Genomic DNA, 18695 nt, shown 5'->3' with positions numbered 1-18695 from the left:
TCACGAATAAATGTCGAGTGATTGCTTCTTAGATTAGCAGTATAGCACCATGGTTAGTGCCTGTTTGCATTAAAATCGAAGAAAACTTAATAAAACAAAATCAGATTACACTAGATAGCAGAGAGAGAGAGAGATATATATATATATATATTTTCCCCTTCCTCCCCTTACATAAACACTTTCTTATAAGCAATGACCAACCAAATGGATTTAATTTTTGACTATCTGTTTCGATTTTCACAAATTCAGTTATTCACGTCCAAATGCTTCATCCTGTGCAAGACTGACTCCTTCAATCCTCAATCTAATTTTGCTGGGTTTTATTACTTGTGAAAATGTTTCAACCTAACACACAAACCAGCGACACAGAAAGGCCATCTAACAGGAGATGGAAAAGGAGGAGGAGAAGGTGATGATGATATACACAAGATAGAGAATATTATACACAGCCTCCATTAAGGCACTAAGGTCTCATGGTCCTAAAAGTCTCTTGATTCCAGCTTTCTGCTCCGATGTCAACCTTGTTGGGAATTTGATATTGAACTTAATCCTAAGGTTGCCCCTCCTTGAAGGATCTTTAGCAATTGGCATGCCTTCCTTTGGGACAACCTCTTCATAGGTTGGATGTATTACGTTGTTAATGGGAATGTTCAAAGTCCTACCATCCAGAGTAGTGAGATGCACGGTGTAGCCTGTTAGCGCTTCTGCAAGTGATATCTTTTGTGTCACTATCAGATCATTGCCGTCCCTTGTAAACACACTGTGGGGTTTCTCATCGATGATGAATACCAGATCTGCAGGGGTCACATTTGGCTGCTCGTTTCCTTTCTCCGGGAAGGTGATCTTCGTCCCCTTTTTCCAACCCGGTTTGATTTCAATGGTTAAGATTTCCTCCACTGGTAAAGTTTTTCTGCATAAACATGCCAAATAATAAAAATGCAGCTTGCAAATGCAATAGAACAAGTGGAAGAACAAAAACTAGTTTCCTACATTATCTGAGGCAGCTAGAAAAATCCTGTTACACAGTTAATAATGGCAATCTCATGCTTAACACCAAATCAACTCCAGCATCAATATAGGTTATGGCACAGCGGCTATATTTATAGATACTGGACACAACCCTTATGTGGCCCAATCGGTTTGATGACCTAATAGATGTTTTAAGTTGATCCAATGAATTTGAAAATTTCCAGTCAACTTGTACTAGACATTTGACAGTTTCTTCCAATGCCATGGTGAAAATTTTGTCAACCAATGAACCAAAAGAAAAGGAGGAAATAGAAAGGAGCTGGAGGAATATACAGTTCAGACACTGCAGTACAACCAACCCCACGCATGCTGCTTGAAAAAAAATCATAACCTCTACTTATCAAAGCTAGAAAGTCAAGAGTCAAGACATTAACCAATGCCCAAAGCGAAGATAATAATTTGTGAGTTCAGACCACTAAAACGAAAATTCAACATTCAAAACTTTGGTTTCATTATTATTCAGTCTGGTCATGAAAGGAAGTTTGGCCACGCTTTGCGTAAAAGCTGCAGTGAGATTGGAAGGATGAGTAAATGATACTTACCCGCTTGCATCTACAAGTTCCCTTGAGATCTTCATCTTCTTGGTAGTCCCCTTATAGAGCTCCTCAAGGCTGCAAGGCAATGTGTTTTCAATAGGAGGCGCCTTCCGTGGACCTTGACTCATAGGCCTGCCTTCTCCAAATGAGCTGAATATATCATCCCCAAACATTCCACCAAAGGACCTTGAGCCGCCTCTCATGCCGCCTCCGCCGCCCATTCCACCAAATGGACTTGAAAACCCGAAAAATTCAGCAAAAATGTCGTCTGCATTTCTGGGGTTAAACCTAAAAGTTGTTGGACCATTTCCAGGATGGAAGAATGAAGCCCCACCAGCATCTGGAGGTGGCACCTGCCCTTTGAGCCCTTCTTCTCCATACTGATCATAAACTGCTCTCTTCTGGGGATCACTTAGAACCTGCACAAGATCAATGTACAAAGTGAGACCCTTCATCAAACACAGTTACAGATCCTGGACAACATAAAATTTTAAATGTGTCAAGCTGATAATAGCTTGGGCAAGGAATAGCCCAAACAAAGTCCAAAAATACCTGATCACATAAAAACATGGCAAAAGAGAGAGACACTCACTGAGATTGAAAATTTAGAAAATCTCGATAGCATCGTCAAACTTCTGGCAACCGTTATTAAAGTGAAGGAATCACTTGATAAATGGACGAGCTAACACAGATTGAATAGCGTCTACAAATAGTTGACTAGTGTTCTTAAAGTGAAGGAAGTAATTGATAATTAGCTTTACCTCGTAGGCTTCTGAGACTTGTTTGAATTTGGCCTCGGCCTCTTTCTTATTGTTTGGGTTCTTATCAGGGTGCCATTTCATGGCAAGCTTTCGGTAAGCTTTCTTCAAGTCTTCATCGGTGGCATTCTTGTCAACCTGCAGAACCTTATAATAGTCCACACCCATACTCGTTCGTCTCCAGAAGGCTAGAACTTCGGAGTTAGATTCTGTAAATACTTAGATTTTCCCTTCAAGGGAGTCTTCCCTCAAGCTTCGCTTCTGTTCGTTTGCCAGTAAGTGCGATGGATAACAGGAAACGGTAGAGAGAGTTAAAGCTATACCCCGATTAGCGAAGGAAAAAGATCTGTCTGGAAGGTGCGCATTTCTCCAAAACGACCAGAAAAATGTGGAACTTTCGAGAGGAGATGAATATAAACTGTTTCGGGCCGGGACATGTCTTGCGCGGTAAATTAACTAATCCGGATGCAATACGGTTATCGCCTCAGTCCTCAAAACGGCAACAATTACGCGTCGTTTAGTGATCTCCTTTAACGGACCCGTCCTCCGTTGCAAAAGAAAGCCATCGTTTTCTTTTATATTTTTAGGATGAGATATAAACTAGAAAGTCACCCGTTTTGTGTCTGGAAAATTTCTGCCCCTATCTGCAATCTTCATGTTTGTTCCAAGTTTGAAAAAAAAAAATTTCCTAAGATTACGAGCAATGGGATAAAAGGTTGCATTTTTTCAAAATAATTAAGTTCTCATAAAAATTGCATTATTAACATTCCTAATGTAATGCATCCATGCCCCATATCCTGTCATTGTCCCATTCAATGAATATTAGTTTTTTTTTTTTGCCTTACTGTAATACTAATAGCTGGGAAAATTTTGTTTTGACAACACCTGCACCTTCGCCCTCTTATTGAACTCTCGGAATTAATATGCTATATGCAGTTATGATCATTACTGTATTGTTTTTTAAGTACAAAATTATATACGACGGTGCAAGATTTTCTGGTAAAGAAATGGTTGTGTTAAATATTCTAGTCATCTTTCAAATGACGGTTAAGAAAAATGTCATCTTTCAAATAAAGGTTTAGTTTTCTTCAACTAGGAATTCGCATTAGATGTTTGTGTTGCTCCTTCTTGTAATGAAGAATCATCATGAGGTTACAAAATCAAGATAAAACTACCAAGGAAAATCTACACGAGACATCATCTGGGTTCTCAGGCTAAGAATATCGTAAATATGTTATATTCCCAGATATCTTTACACCACTTTCAAGTCTTCATCTATGGCATACTTGTCAACCTGCAAAGCTTAAAAGGAGATACATGAGAAAAATATATAAATATTTAATAAAATTCAAAGCTACACTTGTATGTGATTTGTGAGGGATGTGTAGAACAATTCTGCTGCTCAAGTATAATGCATTATGCAAGCTCCTTTTTAGAACAATATAAAACAACTTCTGAGATTATATATCCGTGGCATAAAATCATTAGCATTGAAGAGATGTCAGCATTTAATACAGGCACATATATACATCTAGACAGAACCACTTGTTGTTCAAGCTTAAAAGGTTAAATTTAGATGTCAATGATGGAATTGAATCAGATGGTGTGGACCACTGGAACAAAACTGGCACCCGGCAAGTATTGATGGCCCAGATCTTTGAAATCTTTGAAACATGTTAGCCTGAGTTTTACAAGTTCAATTTTGTTTTGAACTAACTAACCGCTCCTTGTTCGCGCTAAAATATATGTATGTAATGCTCAAAGCAGAAGATGCATTGAAAATGAAAAATGTTTGCGATGAAAGCCTACAGCCTGAGGTCAAACTAGCAGCATGAATTTTCATTGGACCGCTCATGATGCGAGCAATCCTCTGCTCAAGCGTGTGGGTTTTCCGCCCATTTTCATTGTCAGTAACAGTGGTATACTGACACGTCAGAAATCAGAATTTGAGTTTGCTGTTGTATAACTATTCTTCAAGTCAACAAAATAAGAGACAGAAGGACCTAAATTATAACAAGATTCCATCATGAGGTCAGACAGTGTTTATGTTTTCGTCTCCAGAGTTAATGCAAGTATCAATGAATGAAAATGCTTAAACCCCTAAGACTTGGGTGCAATCACATGCGCACACAGATTATGCCTAAGGTACTCTCTCTAGCATACGTACGTGGTGGGTTCTTGTCACATCAACACAATTATTTACTTTGTTTCATTAACCATTTATACAAAATTGAAGTTGTAGATAACATCGATTATTTACTGTTAAAACGAACCTTTGACTTCAGTCTACCATTAAATAGTTTTGATGATTACAAAGAATCTTAAATCATTTCAATCTGATTTACCAAGAGATTGTGGCTAATCAAAATATCTGTTTTGATTGTAGTTCAAATCAAAATATCTGATTTGAATGAGCTGTGCCATGAGTAATTGAATGAGTTGTAGGTGAACTTGTTATAAAACTTACAAAAGTTGTGGTTAGTTGGTTATAGTGGAAAAATCTCTTGAAAGTTTCAAGGGAATTGGAAGGATAACTTGACTGTGTTCATTTTTCTACTCTTACTTTAATTTCCATCATCTATACACAAACACACACTATCATTTACTGATCTTGGAAATATTAGTCTTGCCTCGGGTTATTCAGGCACAATAGTTTGTTGAGTATGCCATTAGGATTTATAACGTTGTAGGGAGGGAAAATTTGCATTTCAGAAGTTACATTTCCAGTTTCTGTTTCCAGTATTTATTCAGAGCACATGCAAGGGGATCACTACAGCAGAACTATCTATTGGATATGCAAACAAAGCATGCCAATCATGTGGATAGCATCAAGAAAATGTCCTCCGTCAGAAGCAAATTTTATGTTTCTGATTGCAAGCTTGTACCTTAATCTCCATATCAAGCCACTAGACATGTAACAACCAAGACTGTGTTTTCTTCTTTCAAGTTCAAGAAAGGAGAACCAGGATCCAAGACGCTATAAAAACATCACTCGGACAGAACAATTTAGTCTCATTTACAAGGCCAAACCATAAATTGCAAGTCACGGTAATGTTGTTATATAACCAGGTAAACTATCCTGTTTAATTTATTTCAACAACTAAAATTATGCCACATGCCTACATATGATAAAAAAAACCGATTACTAAAACATATTGCAGCAAATTAGCAAACAGTACACGGGCGTTTATTCGTACTGGGAACACCCCGTGTGGACTGAACAATCAAATCTCCCCAAAGAAATAAAGGCATAGATTTATCGTGAATTACCAGGTGAAACGAGCGTATTACGACGTCGCCTACTTCTTCTTGCCTCCCTTGGGAGAAATTCCCCTACGCCTAGAGGGAAGGACAATCTCTCCTTTGAGGACTGGAATCTCCATAATCTGAGACAGCTCACCGAACTTCTTCCTGAACTTCTCTACTTGGTCGGCGTCCACCAAGACGCCGGATCGGTTGCCGAGGTAGAATGGGTGGTTGCCGGACCAAACATCGACCGCATACTCCTTCTGAGTACCTCCAGTAGTCATCACCAGCTCTCCATTGCAGTACACCTTCGCGTCCTCGTAGAACTGTGGGTGTATGTCCTTCTTCCTGCATGTCACGGAAGTTACTCGTGTGCTCCCCACCTGAAAGAGTTCAAGGATTTTCCGAGTAAGGGACAGAACAGAATTTCAGAATACAAAGCAGAAAAGAGGAAGAAGGACTCTGAAAGAACTCGCCATTACATTGCTGGTGGGGAGAGGCCGAACTGGAACGACAGGTTTTCCCCGCAGAAAGGTGTTTGTTAGTAGAGCCTGCGCCATTTTTCCGCTTCGGATGAGAAGGGTGAGATTATGTGGTCTCCAGACACCAAGGCCACCTGTGTTATTCTCGCCGGTGCATTTATATTTTTACATTAATTATTAATTAATAATTAACAAATAGGGAAAATCACAAATAAAGACCCTGAATATACAAAATCACAATTTAGGTCCTTGAATTTATATAATGCTTGTCAGAGAGCCGGTCCCAAATAAGAATTATGAAATGTTGGTTAAAATACCCTTTTACTTTCTTCAATCCTCTGCCCACATGCTCTTTTTTTTTTTTAATACTCCCCGACTCATCTTCCTCTTCCTTTCTTATGTTAATAATGGGGAAGACGGTTCGCAATTGAATGAAGGAAGGCAACATGAGGGAATGAGCGACAGCAAGGATGACAAGTGATTGTTTCGGGTTCAATTTTCCCTCCCCGAGTCGTCTCCCTCTTCCTTACTAGGGCCCCTCGTGGCTGCCATGGATGCTATGAGAGCAGAGTCATCCCGTCATCGTCATGTTGCTACTACTAGTCCCCCCTTAATTTCATTGTAGCAAGATCGATTAACTTGAACAAGAGGTAATAGTTCATTACCCATACTTTGTTCAAAACTTTGATCCTTTTATTTTTGTAATCCACGGAAGATGTCATTTAATTGCGGGTTTCACCAAGGGGAATGGGTTTTCTGCTTCATCTTGTTGCACCTAGTATTCATGCGTAAGTTTGCTGCTTATGATTCCCTGGTTTCACCGGGGGGAATGGGTTTGGTGGTTCATGATTTTCTGTTTGAAGCTTATTGTGTGAGGAAAAAACCCCTTGGAGTTCGGTGAATGGCTGGCTTTTCTCAATTATCTGCAATCGCGTCTTTTTTCCCTAGGTCTGTTTGGTTTGAGGGGGGAAGGGGAGGGAAGAGGAGGGAGGGGGAGGGGAGGTTTTATCCTCACCTTGTTTGGTTTGATTAAATTTGGTTTGATTAAAAAGGAAGGGAGGGGAGGGTATTTAATGATCCCTTGTTTGGTTCAAGGAGGGGAGGGATAGTAATAATCAATTTACCATTTTACCCTTACATATTAGTTATATTTTTATTGATTTATATAAAATTAATTTACATCTTAATTTAAATTATATACTTAATAAAAATTCAATCTTATCATGTTAATATGTGTATTAAAAAATTGGTAGTATAGTAATTTTTATTCTAATTAATATAATAATATATTTAAAATAATCAAATTAACAAATTTTATATGTTCTAAGAAAATGAAATTTTATTTCTTTAAGCTATCTTTTTTTCAGCTTTAAAATATATTTAATAAATAATATATTTATAAAAAACAATTAATTTTATATATTATAATTTTTTATTAAATAATTTTTTATTTTTAAATAATTTTTATAATATATTTTTAATTATAATAAGTATATATTTTTTATTTTTTTACTTAGGATAATATATTTTTATTTGAAATAAATATTATAATAATATATTTTATGGATAGAAGTGAAATATTAAAAAAAACATAAGGGCATAATAGTCTAAAATTTTGGCTCCCCTCCAAAAACCCCCAATTTGGAGGGGAGCCAAAATGGGGGAGGGGAGGGAGGGGACATTTTAGCTCCCCTCCCCTCCAAAAATTTTAACCAAATGAGGGAGGGGCTCCCCTCCCTCCTCCCCTCCCCTCCCTCCAACCAACACACCCCAAGACAACTCTTGAGTAATAATTTCATTTTTGAACAGCTGCAAGGCTAGCTGATGAGACGACTCTCGTGGTAATGAAAATATTAAGCTCTTCTTTGTTGTTTTCTTTAAAAACTTTCTTTAGATTATGTAGTTCATTGATATCCTCTATGACATTTGGTGTTATTGTTTTTACTTCAGCATCTTTTGTTTATTTCAAACAAGGTCCCTTGGTAAGGCTGCTAGCATGTTTTTTGGGACACAAAAGAAATGTGCTACCTGCAGCAAAACTGCTTATCCAATGGAGAAGGTACAGTTCTAGATTTTCCAGAAGCAAATTCTGTGATGATATTTGATTTAGGTTATGTTTTTGTTATGATATGTGAGCAACAGAAAAAATGGTATTCATATTACAAATTGATGTTTAAAGGATGTAGGCAGTTAACTACTCAGTGTTGCTTATTTATCATGATCACCATGAACATGTTTAAACTAAAAGGCTCGAGTGCTGATGTGATATATTAATTCTGAAAACAATAAATATAAGGAAGTGGTGACACTGGTGTTCAACTCAGTGAGTAAGATCACAACCAACTCTTTCTTCACTGAAAGTCAGTAACTAAATATATTTTGTGCTTTACCGAAATGAACAAACCCCGTATCGTCGTAGTCATGTTGAACTAAAATGTCCTAGTTTATTTGTCATCATTTATAAAAGGCAATTATTCTGGGTGTAGGTAATCGCGGAGGGTCAAGCCTTTCAAGTGTTCACATGGTGGCTATCGTATATCACCATCAAATTATGCTGCTCTTGATGGTTTTGCTTTAAATGTTCAAGGCGGCTATTCCATGTTATGTTTTCTAATGTAATAAAGCGAGAAAACTGACAAGAAACAGGATAAAAAGTGTTACTATGATGATTATGGCAATGACTTTTGTTTTGATGATGGTGAAGAATGTTATTACGAAGAATATTTTATTTGTATTATAAAAGTAGTTATTATTATAGGCATGCTAGTTTTTTGTTATTAGCCATAAGAACGTTGTTATTTTTAATATAAATGTTGTTATTAGTATACTAGTGATGATGAATATTTTATTTGGATTGCAAAAAGTTGTTATTTCACTAACGTCTTGTTATTTTTAAACATAAACTTGTTATTTCTAATTATGAATTTGTTTTTTTATATCAAATTTGTCAATTCGTCATATTCAACTTGTTGTTTCCCAACAGTTTACCAAACTTGTCATTTTCAATTATAAACTTGTTATTTTCTATACAAAATTTATCAATTTGTCATCCTTAACTTGTTATTCCCAACTGCTTAATAAACTTGTTATTTTTAGTTATAAAATTATTATTTCCTATACAAAATTTGTCAATCTATCATACTCAACCTCTTATTCCCAACTATTTAGCAAAGTTGTTATTTCTAATTGTGAATTTATTATTTTTCATACAAAACTTGTCAATTCGTCATATTTAACTTGTTATTTCTAATTATAAACTTGTTATTTTCTATATATAACTTATCAATTCGTTATACTCAACTTGTTATTTCTAACTACTTAATCAACTTGTTATTTCTAATTATAAACTTGTTATTTTCTATACAAAACTTGTTAATTTATCATACTCAATTTGTTATTTTCAACTACTTAACAAACTTGTTATTTCTAATTATGAAATTGTTATTTCCTATAAAAAAAACTTATCAATTCGTCATACTCAACTTGTTATTTTTAATTACTTAACAAATTTGTTATTTCTAATTATACACTTGTTATTTTTTATACAAAACTTATAAGTCCCTTGTACTAAATTTTTTATTTCCAACTATTTAACAAACTTGTCATTTCTAATTGTTATTTTATATACAAAACTTGTCAATTTATCATACTAAACTTGTTATTCCCAACTATTTAATAAACTTGTTATTTCTAATTATGAACTTGTTATTTCCTATACAAAACGTGCTAATTTGTCATACTCAACTTGTTATTCCTAACAACTTACCAAACTTGTTACTTTTAATCATAAACTTGTTATTTTTTATATAAAACTTGTAAATTCATCATACCCAACTTGTTATTTCTAACTACTTAACAACCATATTATTTCTATTTATGAACTTGCTATTTCCTCCACAAAATTTATCAATTTGTCCACACTTCAAAAACTTCTCAACAAAATAAAGCTTATCATCAAACTTGCTCACTGCCAATGATCACGCCTACACGACCAAATTTAACCTTAAAATCAAACATTATTATTCATGGTCTTCCTTCCTTTGCCTTGTCACCTTCTTTGTCTCGTATAAACTTCCTTCCTTTGACTTGAAGGACGAGTAATCATTTATGACCAAAGAGAAAGAACAAATCAAAAAATATTAAAGGGACATCCTCTGCATTCAACTTCATCTCTGCTTACAAAACTCGGGAAGAAAAAAACAAAGACGAGCATATTCAAATCCCCCTCTTTAGATATAGCAAGGAACTAATCAATGAATCCAAAGGACAAACAAGAAAGCTCGATTCTTATGGAGGAAAGCACACCCCCAAAATCCATGAAGGAACAGAGATGGCCTTGAAGCAACAAAAAAAATCATGGGGTTTTGATCGGTTCAAAAGATGAAAGAAGAGTGAATTAGAAGATGAAACACTTTCATCTCAAGCTACGATAGTGAATTAGAAGATTAAACACTTTCATCTCAAGCTAATATACATGGAGAGCATCTGCCGCGAAATGAGAGCGATTCCTTCCCGTTAGCAGCACTTGCCGTCGTCGCTGCAACCATCTTCGACTTCAACGCAGAACTCGGTGACAAAGTGGAACCCAATTCCTTGCCGAAGCTAGGCTTCAACAATATCCAGCAGGAATTTTGTTGAGCTTAATTATTGTTTCCCTTGGCATCCTTCTTCTAAGTCCTGTTATTCACTTGTTTTGGGAGAAGGAACAAAGAAGATGACAGAGGGAAAAGAGAGAATGAGAGAAGTTGGGGGAGATGGGGTTAAAGACAAGGAAGTGGGACTGGAGAAGAAGGAGAAGGAAGGGAAATGAGATGAGGAGGAGGAAAAAGAAGCACGGAGAGAAGGATAGAGGGGAAGAAAAGGAAAGAGAAGGAGAGGATAAGATGAAAAAAAGACAAGGAGAAGCAGAAGGGTATTTTTTACTTTTAATCAACATTTCATAATTCTTATTTGGGATTGGGTCTCTGACAAGCATTATATAAATTCAAGGACCCAAATTGTGATTTTGTATATTCCAGGGTCTTTATTTACGATTTTCCTAACAAATATATATACTAATATAAATATCTTACGATAATTGTAAACATATTAGTCCTAATTTGAATTGATTAAAAAATTTATTAAATTAATTATTTATAATAAATAAGTTTTGTTAAATATATTTACTAATCATATATATTAGTTAAAACTATCATTAATAAAATATTTAATATATATAATTATTATAAAAATTATTTAAAAAATTATAAATAAGAGTGACAAAATTAAAAGTGAAATTAATTATTAATTACTGTAGGTAGTACATATTAAAGACTAAGGGCCTGTTGGTTTGAGGGGAGGGAAGGGGAGGAGGGGTAGGAAAGGGGAGGGGAGGTTTTATCCTCACTTTGTTTGGTTTGATTAAAAAGGAGGGGAGGGGAGGGTATTTAATGATCCCTTGTTTGGTTCAAGGAGGGGAGGGGAGGGATAGTAATAATTAATTTACCATTTTACCCTTACATATTAGTTTATGTTTTTTATTGATATATTATATAAATTAATTTACATCTTAATTTAAATTATATAATTTAATAAAAATTCAGTCTTATCATGTTAATATGTGTATTAAAAAATTGGTATAGTAATTTTTTATTCTAATTAATATAATAATATATTTAAAATAATCAAATTAACAAATTTTATATGCTCTAAGAAAAATGAAATTTTATTTTCTTTAGGCTATCTTTTTTTCCAACTTTAAAATATATTTAATAAATAATATTTATAAAAAATTAATTTTATATATTATAATTTTTTATTTAAATAATTTTTTATTTTTAAATAATTTTTAAAATATTTTTAATTATAATAATGTATATATTTTTATTTTTTACTTAGGATAATATATTTTTATTTGAAATAAATATTATAATAATATATTTTATGGGTAGAAGTGGAATATTAAAAAAACCATAAGAGCATAATGGTCCAAAATTTTGACTCCCCTCCAAAAACCCCCAATTTAGAGGGAAGCCAAAATAGGAGAGGGGAGTCCAAAATTTTTAACCAAATAAAAGGAGTGGCTCATTTTCCCTCCCCTCCCTTCCAACCAAACACCCTAAAAGTTCTTATTTTTGTTGGCACTTTGCAATTCCTTCAAGTCTTTGATGTGATATTCGCCTGCAAAGAGTTTGTCTGACTGGGATTTATTGATGATCGATGCATCTTATGTTTTATAGCGCAGTATAGATTTCACAGGGAAGACCTCTGAAGGTTGAGAGTGGAGACTGCGGAAATGTATCGCTTCGCATTTCTGCTTCTTACTATATCGGCAACACTCTTTCCTCTCCTCAGCATCACGTTTTCAGCTGAACCAGTTGACGATTTCATCTCCCAATTGCATCAAGCCAAGTTCCGAATCGCTCAGTTAGGTAATGGATGATATGCATTACTAATTGCATATTTGTCACTGTTTTTACTCTTCTTCAACGGATGGCTCGGATTCAATCGTTTTTGTAAATGCCTCTAATTTCTACTGGTTTATCTTTTGGATCATCTTTGGGCAGTAGTGTTATGTATGGTCCGCTAATTTGCAAATTGCTTTATATATATATATATATATATATATATATATATTCTCCTGCATAGCTTTGTTCTAAGCCTGCTTGTGAGAATCTAGCAGAAGAAAATAAATAGAGTATGAATCTGCCGTTTTCTTCTTCTCCGGCGTATATTAGCTCCTGCATGCCAATTCTGTGTTGAGAAACCGCTTTCTTTTCTTTGCATATCGTTATGAGAGATAATTGAATGCAGAATCCACTCTTGAAGAAAACAATCAGAAGTTGAGCGAAAGAAGCCTCTATCTCAAAGAATGTGAGAAGCGAATAGATGAAATGTCGGAAAAAATCCATGATCTCCAGTCTACTCTATCTAGCATTAAGGTTGGTCTTCTAGCAGTTCTAAATAACTCGACCTTCATGCTTTAAAAAATTTCCAAATTTTTGTCTGCTTTTGATCATCCCAAAGCCAATTCAACTATTTTTCGTCAGCGTTAGAGCATGATAAGGTAGCAATACCCCCTTAGCTTTCCTTTTTGTTCACGCCTATCTGATTATTTCCCCTTATTTAGGAGACCTAGAGTTCCATGCTCGTCGAATGTATATACCTACCATGGATTAGCCTCCTGTTTTAGTTAGGGAAGTTAGTGAACCCCACTCCCCGAAAAAAAAGAACATTGCAGAAGAAAATTTATTGAAGAGCTGAACAATGGATCCAAAATTCCAAATCAATGGAGACTGAGCGAAAACCTGAAAAATGAAGCCCAACATTTCAAAGTTCCTTTTCAATTGAAACTTCCTTGAAGAGACCTTAAATAGAGGTATGCCAAAAGAACAATAATCTTATCCAGCAACTTATTTATGGATAGGAAAAACACTTAAAAATAAGAGCATTCCATTCCAGCCTAAAACAAACATCATAGGTATCATATCAACCCAAATGAAATCAAATTAATGAAATATCTCCAAATGTGCAGGGCAACACCATGAAATGAATTTTTTCTTACTTTCGCTGTTAGTAAGAATGTTATCTAGACAACCTGCAGGGAGTGCTTTATTCTGACATATGCTCATAGCGATAACTTCCTGCAAATGATATGTTGGTTAATCAGATATTGGCCTGTCTTGCAGGCTGATTCGTTTCATGCTGAGAAGGGACTCAAAGCTCTGGAGGAAGAGGTTTTGGTTTTTCTCTCCCTTTTGTTACTCTGTGTCGTTTTTCTTACATAACTAGTTATGGCATATGAAGCAGCATAGATCACAGAATTTTCTCTTCTAGAATATTTAGAAATTATTAAATTATTTGAGCTGGACTTGATGATATTTAGGTACAACTTCTTTGGGCTAATTCAAGAAAGAACAACTTTGATCTCCATATTTTGGAATCTAAAGCACAAGATGCTGAAAAGAGACTCAAAGAGGTCACTTCAGTAGTTGAAAAGGTTAGACAATTGTATGATGCATATTGAAAATGAAGTCCTTCTATATAGTGAGGAAATAAATGATTTCCCACCAGTCTGGCCCCTAAACATTGAAATCTGCAGTGTAGTTCCACAAAATTTACTAAATCTTGATCATTCATTTGTTTGGCAATGGAGTTTCACCTTTGACAAGGGCTGTGGAGTGGGGGCCTTAAAAAATGTATTCAATGAGAGTGAGCAGAAATATTGCGCAAGAGAAAATCAGTTTTTGTGGGGGGTGTTTGGCTAACCTGAAAATCACTTTTAAGAAGTACTTTCACACAAGTCTAGACAAAACTCCCCTCATATACTTCTTTCACACAAGTCTAGACAAAACTCCTCTGATATACTTATTTCTCATATTGTAAAATCACTTTTAAAACTATAATTTGATCTCCATCCGAACATCCTTTTTGTTTGAAATACATCAAAGAGACCATTCAGGAATATTCAGTCCGTTCAGGAGTATTCTAGCTGATGCTCCAACATTAATTTGGCTTTTGTTTTGCATCATTTTCCGGCAGAGGAGCTTCTGTTGCATGCCATTCTTTCTCTTTTCTTCCATCTAACTTTGGGGTTTGAGATGACCAAAGGGGAAATAGTGGCGTTGGAACTAATTACCAAAGGTGTAGTGTACCTTGCTACCTTGGGGCTTCTAATTTAGCCTTTCCTAGTGAGCCACCTGCTATTGAGTTTTTTAGTTCTGGTAGGATTGATGAGTGAAATGGAATGCATAAAATAGTATTTGTGCTGCAAGAAAAGTTGGAGGGGATTAAGATTTAAGAATGCCGGCAATCCCTTTCATATGCAGCGTGTAAAACATGGTTTCTCAAAAAGGGGTCAGCTATTGTGATTGTGCCATTATGATATTTCTTGTTTTCATTCAGTTTAGCGTTTCTTCCTATCTACATTAACTAGCTGTTATTGTTTCACTCTTCCATTCAGATAGGTGACATAGTGACAGAGCAGTGGATTCAAGTTCAGCATCTTGAGCAGGCTCTTCATATTACTGAAGTAATGTTCATTTCATAGTTTCTAATTGGAAACCTTGATAAATAATCATTACCTTGTCCTGTTTTGGATTCTCTAAAATTTGTTATTGTCCTTGTTTATGTATGTCTGTATATGCAAAGATGAGGACAATGAAGGCTCGAAGGTTAGGAGGCTTTACAAGGTGCACATTCTTCAAGGTATTTTTTATTTTTTTATTTTTAAATAACTAACTTGTTCACCTCAATCACCTTACATATTTATTTGTCCTCAAGTTCTTCAACAGCATTCTTGACGATTTCCGGGCAGTACAATCATATCTGTTTGGTGACAGGAGTACAACCAATTCTCTCATCTCACAGGCTACGAATCAGATGAAGAGATGTTTTTTATTGGCCAAAACCTATCACCACCAGGTCTGCATGATAATATCATATTTATCTCCATGTATGCATGTTATGTAGCTTCAAGCTTTCATCAAGTTTACATGTTTTCAGGCTAGGTGTGTGCACTAACAAATTCTTTGCCGCATGCATGTTATGTAGCTTCAAGCTTTCATCAAGGATTTGATGAAAAGACATAAACTGACTGCAGCGTTTGCGAATGATGAATTAGTTTTCTTCCTGGTATGATTTAGATATCCTTTACCACCCAATTTGAAAATTATAGATAATTCACTAGAACATCTCTGCAGATCTTTGTCATTTCTTATGATATCACCCTTTGATCAAGTTTACGTGTTTTCAGGCTTCTGCTCTAATTACCTTTCCAGTGATGAGTGCCTGGATGTTGCTCTCATCTAGAACTTAAGAGCACCAAGCACACAATACTGCCTTCCAAAGGAGAGTGTCCTCCATGCTGCTTTGAGTGATAACCTTCTCCCAACTCGTGCTAGGAGGACTAAGTGGTAGATCGATCTAATTTTGATATTTAATAGTAGATAGTAGCGGCAAATGATTCGCTGGGTTTGAATTTTGATAGCTGAATTTTTTTTGTTGGGGGTCAATTTGTATGATTTAATCCTCGGCCAAGATAGCTGAATTTTGATTAGTGAAGCTTAACTGCTCTAGTCGAATAATATGAAACCCAAATTATGTTTATCTTCTTGAAAGATGCGAACTACATGTTATTAGTCTGTCTTGTCGGCATCATCTTCGTTTTCTGCTATTTTTAAGGTGATAAATGAATTATGGTACAATCTTATAATAAATAGATAAATAATTGAGGGTAAAAAAAATAGAGTGAATTTTATGGACTCACTTCTCTTTTTTTTTTTTTAAAAAAAAAATGATGATGAACTTTATTAAACCACATGAAAGGATCTGTTAAACTTGGCATCACCAAAGCAAAAACCAACGAGAGAATCCAAACTTAAACGAGTATATAAGCGAAGCTAACAAAGCATCACAGATTCAACGCAGACGCAGGGTGAAGATCAGAGCTGAGGATTCAAATTATGTCCAGCTTCTTATCCTATCAACGAGGATACAGGTACCACCCATCTCCTTGAGTGCCTTCTACAGTGAAGGTATTCCGTAGGATATAGAAATGGCCACTGATGACAAGAACCGAAGCTTAACAAGGAGATAAGTGCGCTTCTCATTCTTTTACATTGCTCTTGTCTACTTGCCTGAGAAATTGACAATGGAAAGCTCGAAGAAACCAGAAGTTAATCCAAGCTTTATTAACCTGAAAACCGAGAAGCATAAGCAAGACCTGCAAACGAACTAGAAAAAATTACAAAGAGACCAAAAGCCGAGTAGCCTAACAAAGAAAAGGACGACTTGAAAAAACCCAGAAGTCAATCCAACCAAATTTTTTATGTGATATGTGGATCATGGATGCTTGGTCTGTTTTTGGTAAAATGTAGTAGCGGGTTAGCATTCAAGTTCTGTAGTTTTCTCGTTTGAGAGGATTTGAACTGACCGTGCCTCCCGCGCTACCTCGACCTTATTGCTTAATTTTCAAAGGTGGCAACTTTAGGAACTTTGATTGAACCTTTCTTTCGGGCGATGGATTCTGAATATATTTTAAATTTGAGTTTGATAAATTTGAAATGATGAGGGATATAAAAAGAAGAAAAGAAAATTCTCATGGAAATTTTATTCACTTTATCACTCCTTAAAATACAAAAAACAATTCACAAGCATCTTAACTCTTTTTTTTTTTTTTCAAAAAAACACCTATCCTACACCCCCTCCCCAATAATTTTGCACAACATCTTCTATGGGGCAGGTCTCACAAGACTATAAATAAAATTACTTTCAAAATGATATTAATGCGTTTTTCCCAAAAATATACTCTATTAAAATTTTTATAAAATATTTAAATTACATTATTCCTTCATATATGATGACTATATATTCTTAAAATCAAACATGACCACACCATTTTTAAAAATATGAACTATTAAATCATGTTATTAATTTGTGTAAAATTTTATTATTTATCTGTTTGATGTTTCAAATTTGATGTTTATCTGTCAAATAAACATCAATTTATGCTATAAAAAACATATATAATGTGTGTTATAATCCTAAATTAAAAAAAAAAAAGAAGAGAATTGAGAAACGATGCTGCCGTCAATTTATGCTATAAACCAGGGAGGAAAACAAGTTAAAAAAAATAAAAAATTAGGGTTGTATTCTTAAATGCGCCCCTCCATTCCCGAGTCAAAACGGCGGGATGGACAAAAAGAAAAGTGAACGCCTTGGTTTACTTTTTCCCCCCACCATTTGGACTTTTCTTATTTGCTTCCTCTTTTCACTTTGTTCTTCTTTGTTCTTTTCTTTATCTTTCCTTCCTTTCGGAAATAACGCAGAAACCAGACAGTGATTGATTTCGCCAATTACGATCCCAATTAAGCTCCACCGAAGACAAAAATGAAATATATTAATATAACCCAGCAACACAAAGCTAACAACTCCAACTGAACAGAGCTCCATCATGAATAATTTTAGTCTTAGCATTATACTTGTTTATCTGAACCATACCGTACAAATCATAAAAGCCTCCAAGAGGTTTCTTGGACGGATTGCTTACTCTTATTTCTCTGTTTCAAGATATTAATGTCTAACCTTTTATGTGTGCAGGGCTTTAGACTGGTCATGTAGAGGAACTTTACCCCTTTTACTTTTATAAACTAACTGGTAACAACCATGATTCTAGGTGCACCTTCTTCAGTCTCTTTAGTTAAGTAATAATTAAATGAGAAACAGATTTTAGGTGGACGAATGAGAGACAGAAGCTTCTTTCCCTTTCATTTCTTCTTTTCATATTTGTTCATGATCCCTCCTTTATTTCCCTCTCTATCCCTTTCTATTGATGGGTATTCCAGTTCTTTCTTCAAAGTCTCAAATGCATTAAAAGAAAGTGCAACATCTGACCAAATCCGTGACCTACTAAGAGGAATCTGAATTTGGTTGTTATTTCCTTCTTGTTGAAATTATTCAGAACATGCCAGAAATTATCCGGATAATGCATATCTTGCTCAGTTATAGGTTGATCCCCAACTTACCTGCTCTTCTATGACCTTAACCAAGATGATGTATTAGCATTTCACATCACTTCCCTCAATTATTGCACATGGCCGACCCTGAGTAGTTGGCTGGGCTCAACTGCAACTTATAGATGGATAGAGAACTGGTGAATGGTTCAA

General features: G+C 35.2%; 3 protein-coding genes across 8 annotated transcripts; 1 reads left to right on the top strand and 2 right to left on the bottom strand.

Annotated features, from left to right (window-relative positions):
* Positions 1-291: 291 nt before the first annotated feature.
* On the bottom strand, positions 292-2747 carry LOC114734093 (dnaJ homolog subfamily B member 4-like). Its single transcript, XM_028921600.1, has 3 exons — positions 2327-2747; positions 1572-1984; positions 292-910 (listed from the first exon to the last, which is right to left on the bottom strand). Exons 1-3 carry the CDS (start codon positions 2489-2491, stop codon positions 472-474), a joined length of 1017 nt encoding a protein of 338 aa, XP_028777433.1. The 5' UTR covers positions 2492-2747; the 3' UTR covers positions 292-471.
* A 623-nt stretch (positions 2748-3370) lies between these two features.
* Positions 3371-6175, bottom strand: LOC114734095 (50S ribosomal protein L31, chloroplastic). Of its 3 annotated transcripts, none has more exons than XM_028921603.1 (3): positions 6046-6175; positions 5594-5952; positions 3371-3617 (listed from the first exon to the last, which is right to left on the bottom strand). In XM_028921603.1, exons 1-2 carry the CDS (start codon positions 6127-6129, stop codon positions 5623-5625), a joined length of 414 nt encoding a protein of 137 aa, XP_028777436.1. In that variant the 5' UTR covers positions 6130-6175; the 3' UTR covers positions 3371-3617; positions 5594-5622. The 3 variants fall into 3 exon arrangements, with proteins under 3 accessions (XP_028777436.1, XP_028777437.1, XP_028777438.1); XM_028921604.1 differs by having other exon boundaries at positions 5615-5952; XM_028921605.1 differs by having other exon boundaries at positions 6052-6175.
* A 6044-nt stretch (positions 6176-12219) lies between these two features.
* Positions 12220-16172, top strand: LOC114734120 (uncharacterized). Of its 4 annotated transcripts, none has more exons than XM_028921654.1 (9): positions 12220-12461; positions 12844-12971; positions 13719-13766; positions 13916-14029; positions 14993-15061; positions 15181-15221; positions 15372-15453; positions 15583-15663; positions 15785-16172. In XM_028921654.1, the coding sequence occupies exons 1-9, from the start codon at positions 12326-12328 to the stop codon at positions 15845-15847; spliced, it is 762 nt and encodes a 253-aa protein (XP_028777487.1). In that variant the 5' UTR covers positions 12220-12325; the 3' UTR covers positions 15848-16172. The 4 variants fall into 4 exon arrangements, with proteins under 4 accessions (XP_028777487.1, XP_028777486.1, XP_028777485.1 ...); XM_028921653.1 differs by having other exon boundaries at positions 15324-15453; XM_028921652.1 differs by having other exon boundaries at positions 15181-15237; positions 15313-15453.
* The last annotated feature ends 2523 nt before the right edge of the window (positions 16173-18695 follow it).

This window comes from Neltuma alba, unplaced genomic scaffold, assembly GCF_004799145.2.
Source record: "Neltuma alba isolate B1F8T4 unplaced genomic scaffold, ASM479914v2 tig00013076_pilon, whole genome shotgun sequence".
Classification (NCBI taxonomy): domain Eukaryota; kingdom Viridiplantae; phylum Streptophyta; class Magnoliopsida; order Fabales; family Fabaceae; genus Neltuma; species Neltuma alba.
This window is presented reverse-complemented; position numbering and strand designations above follow the sequence as displayed.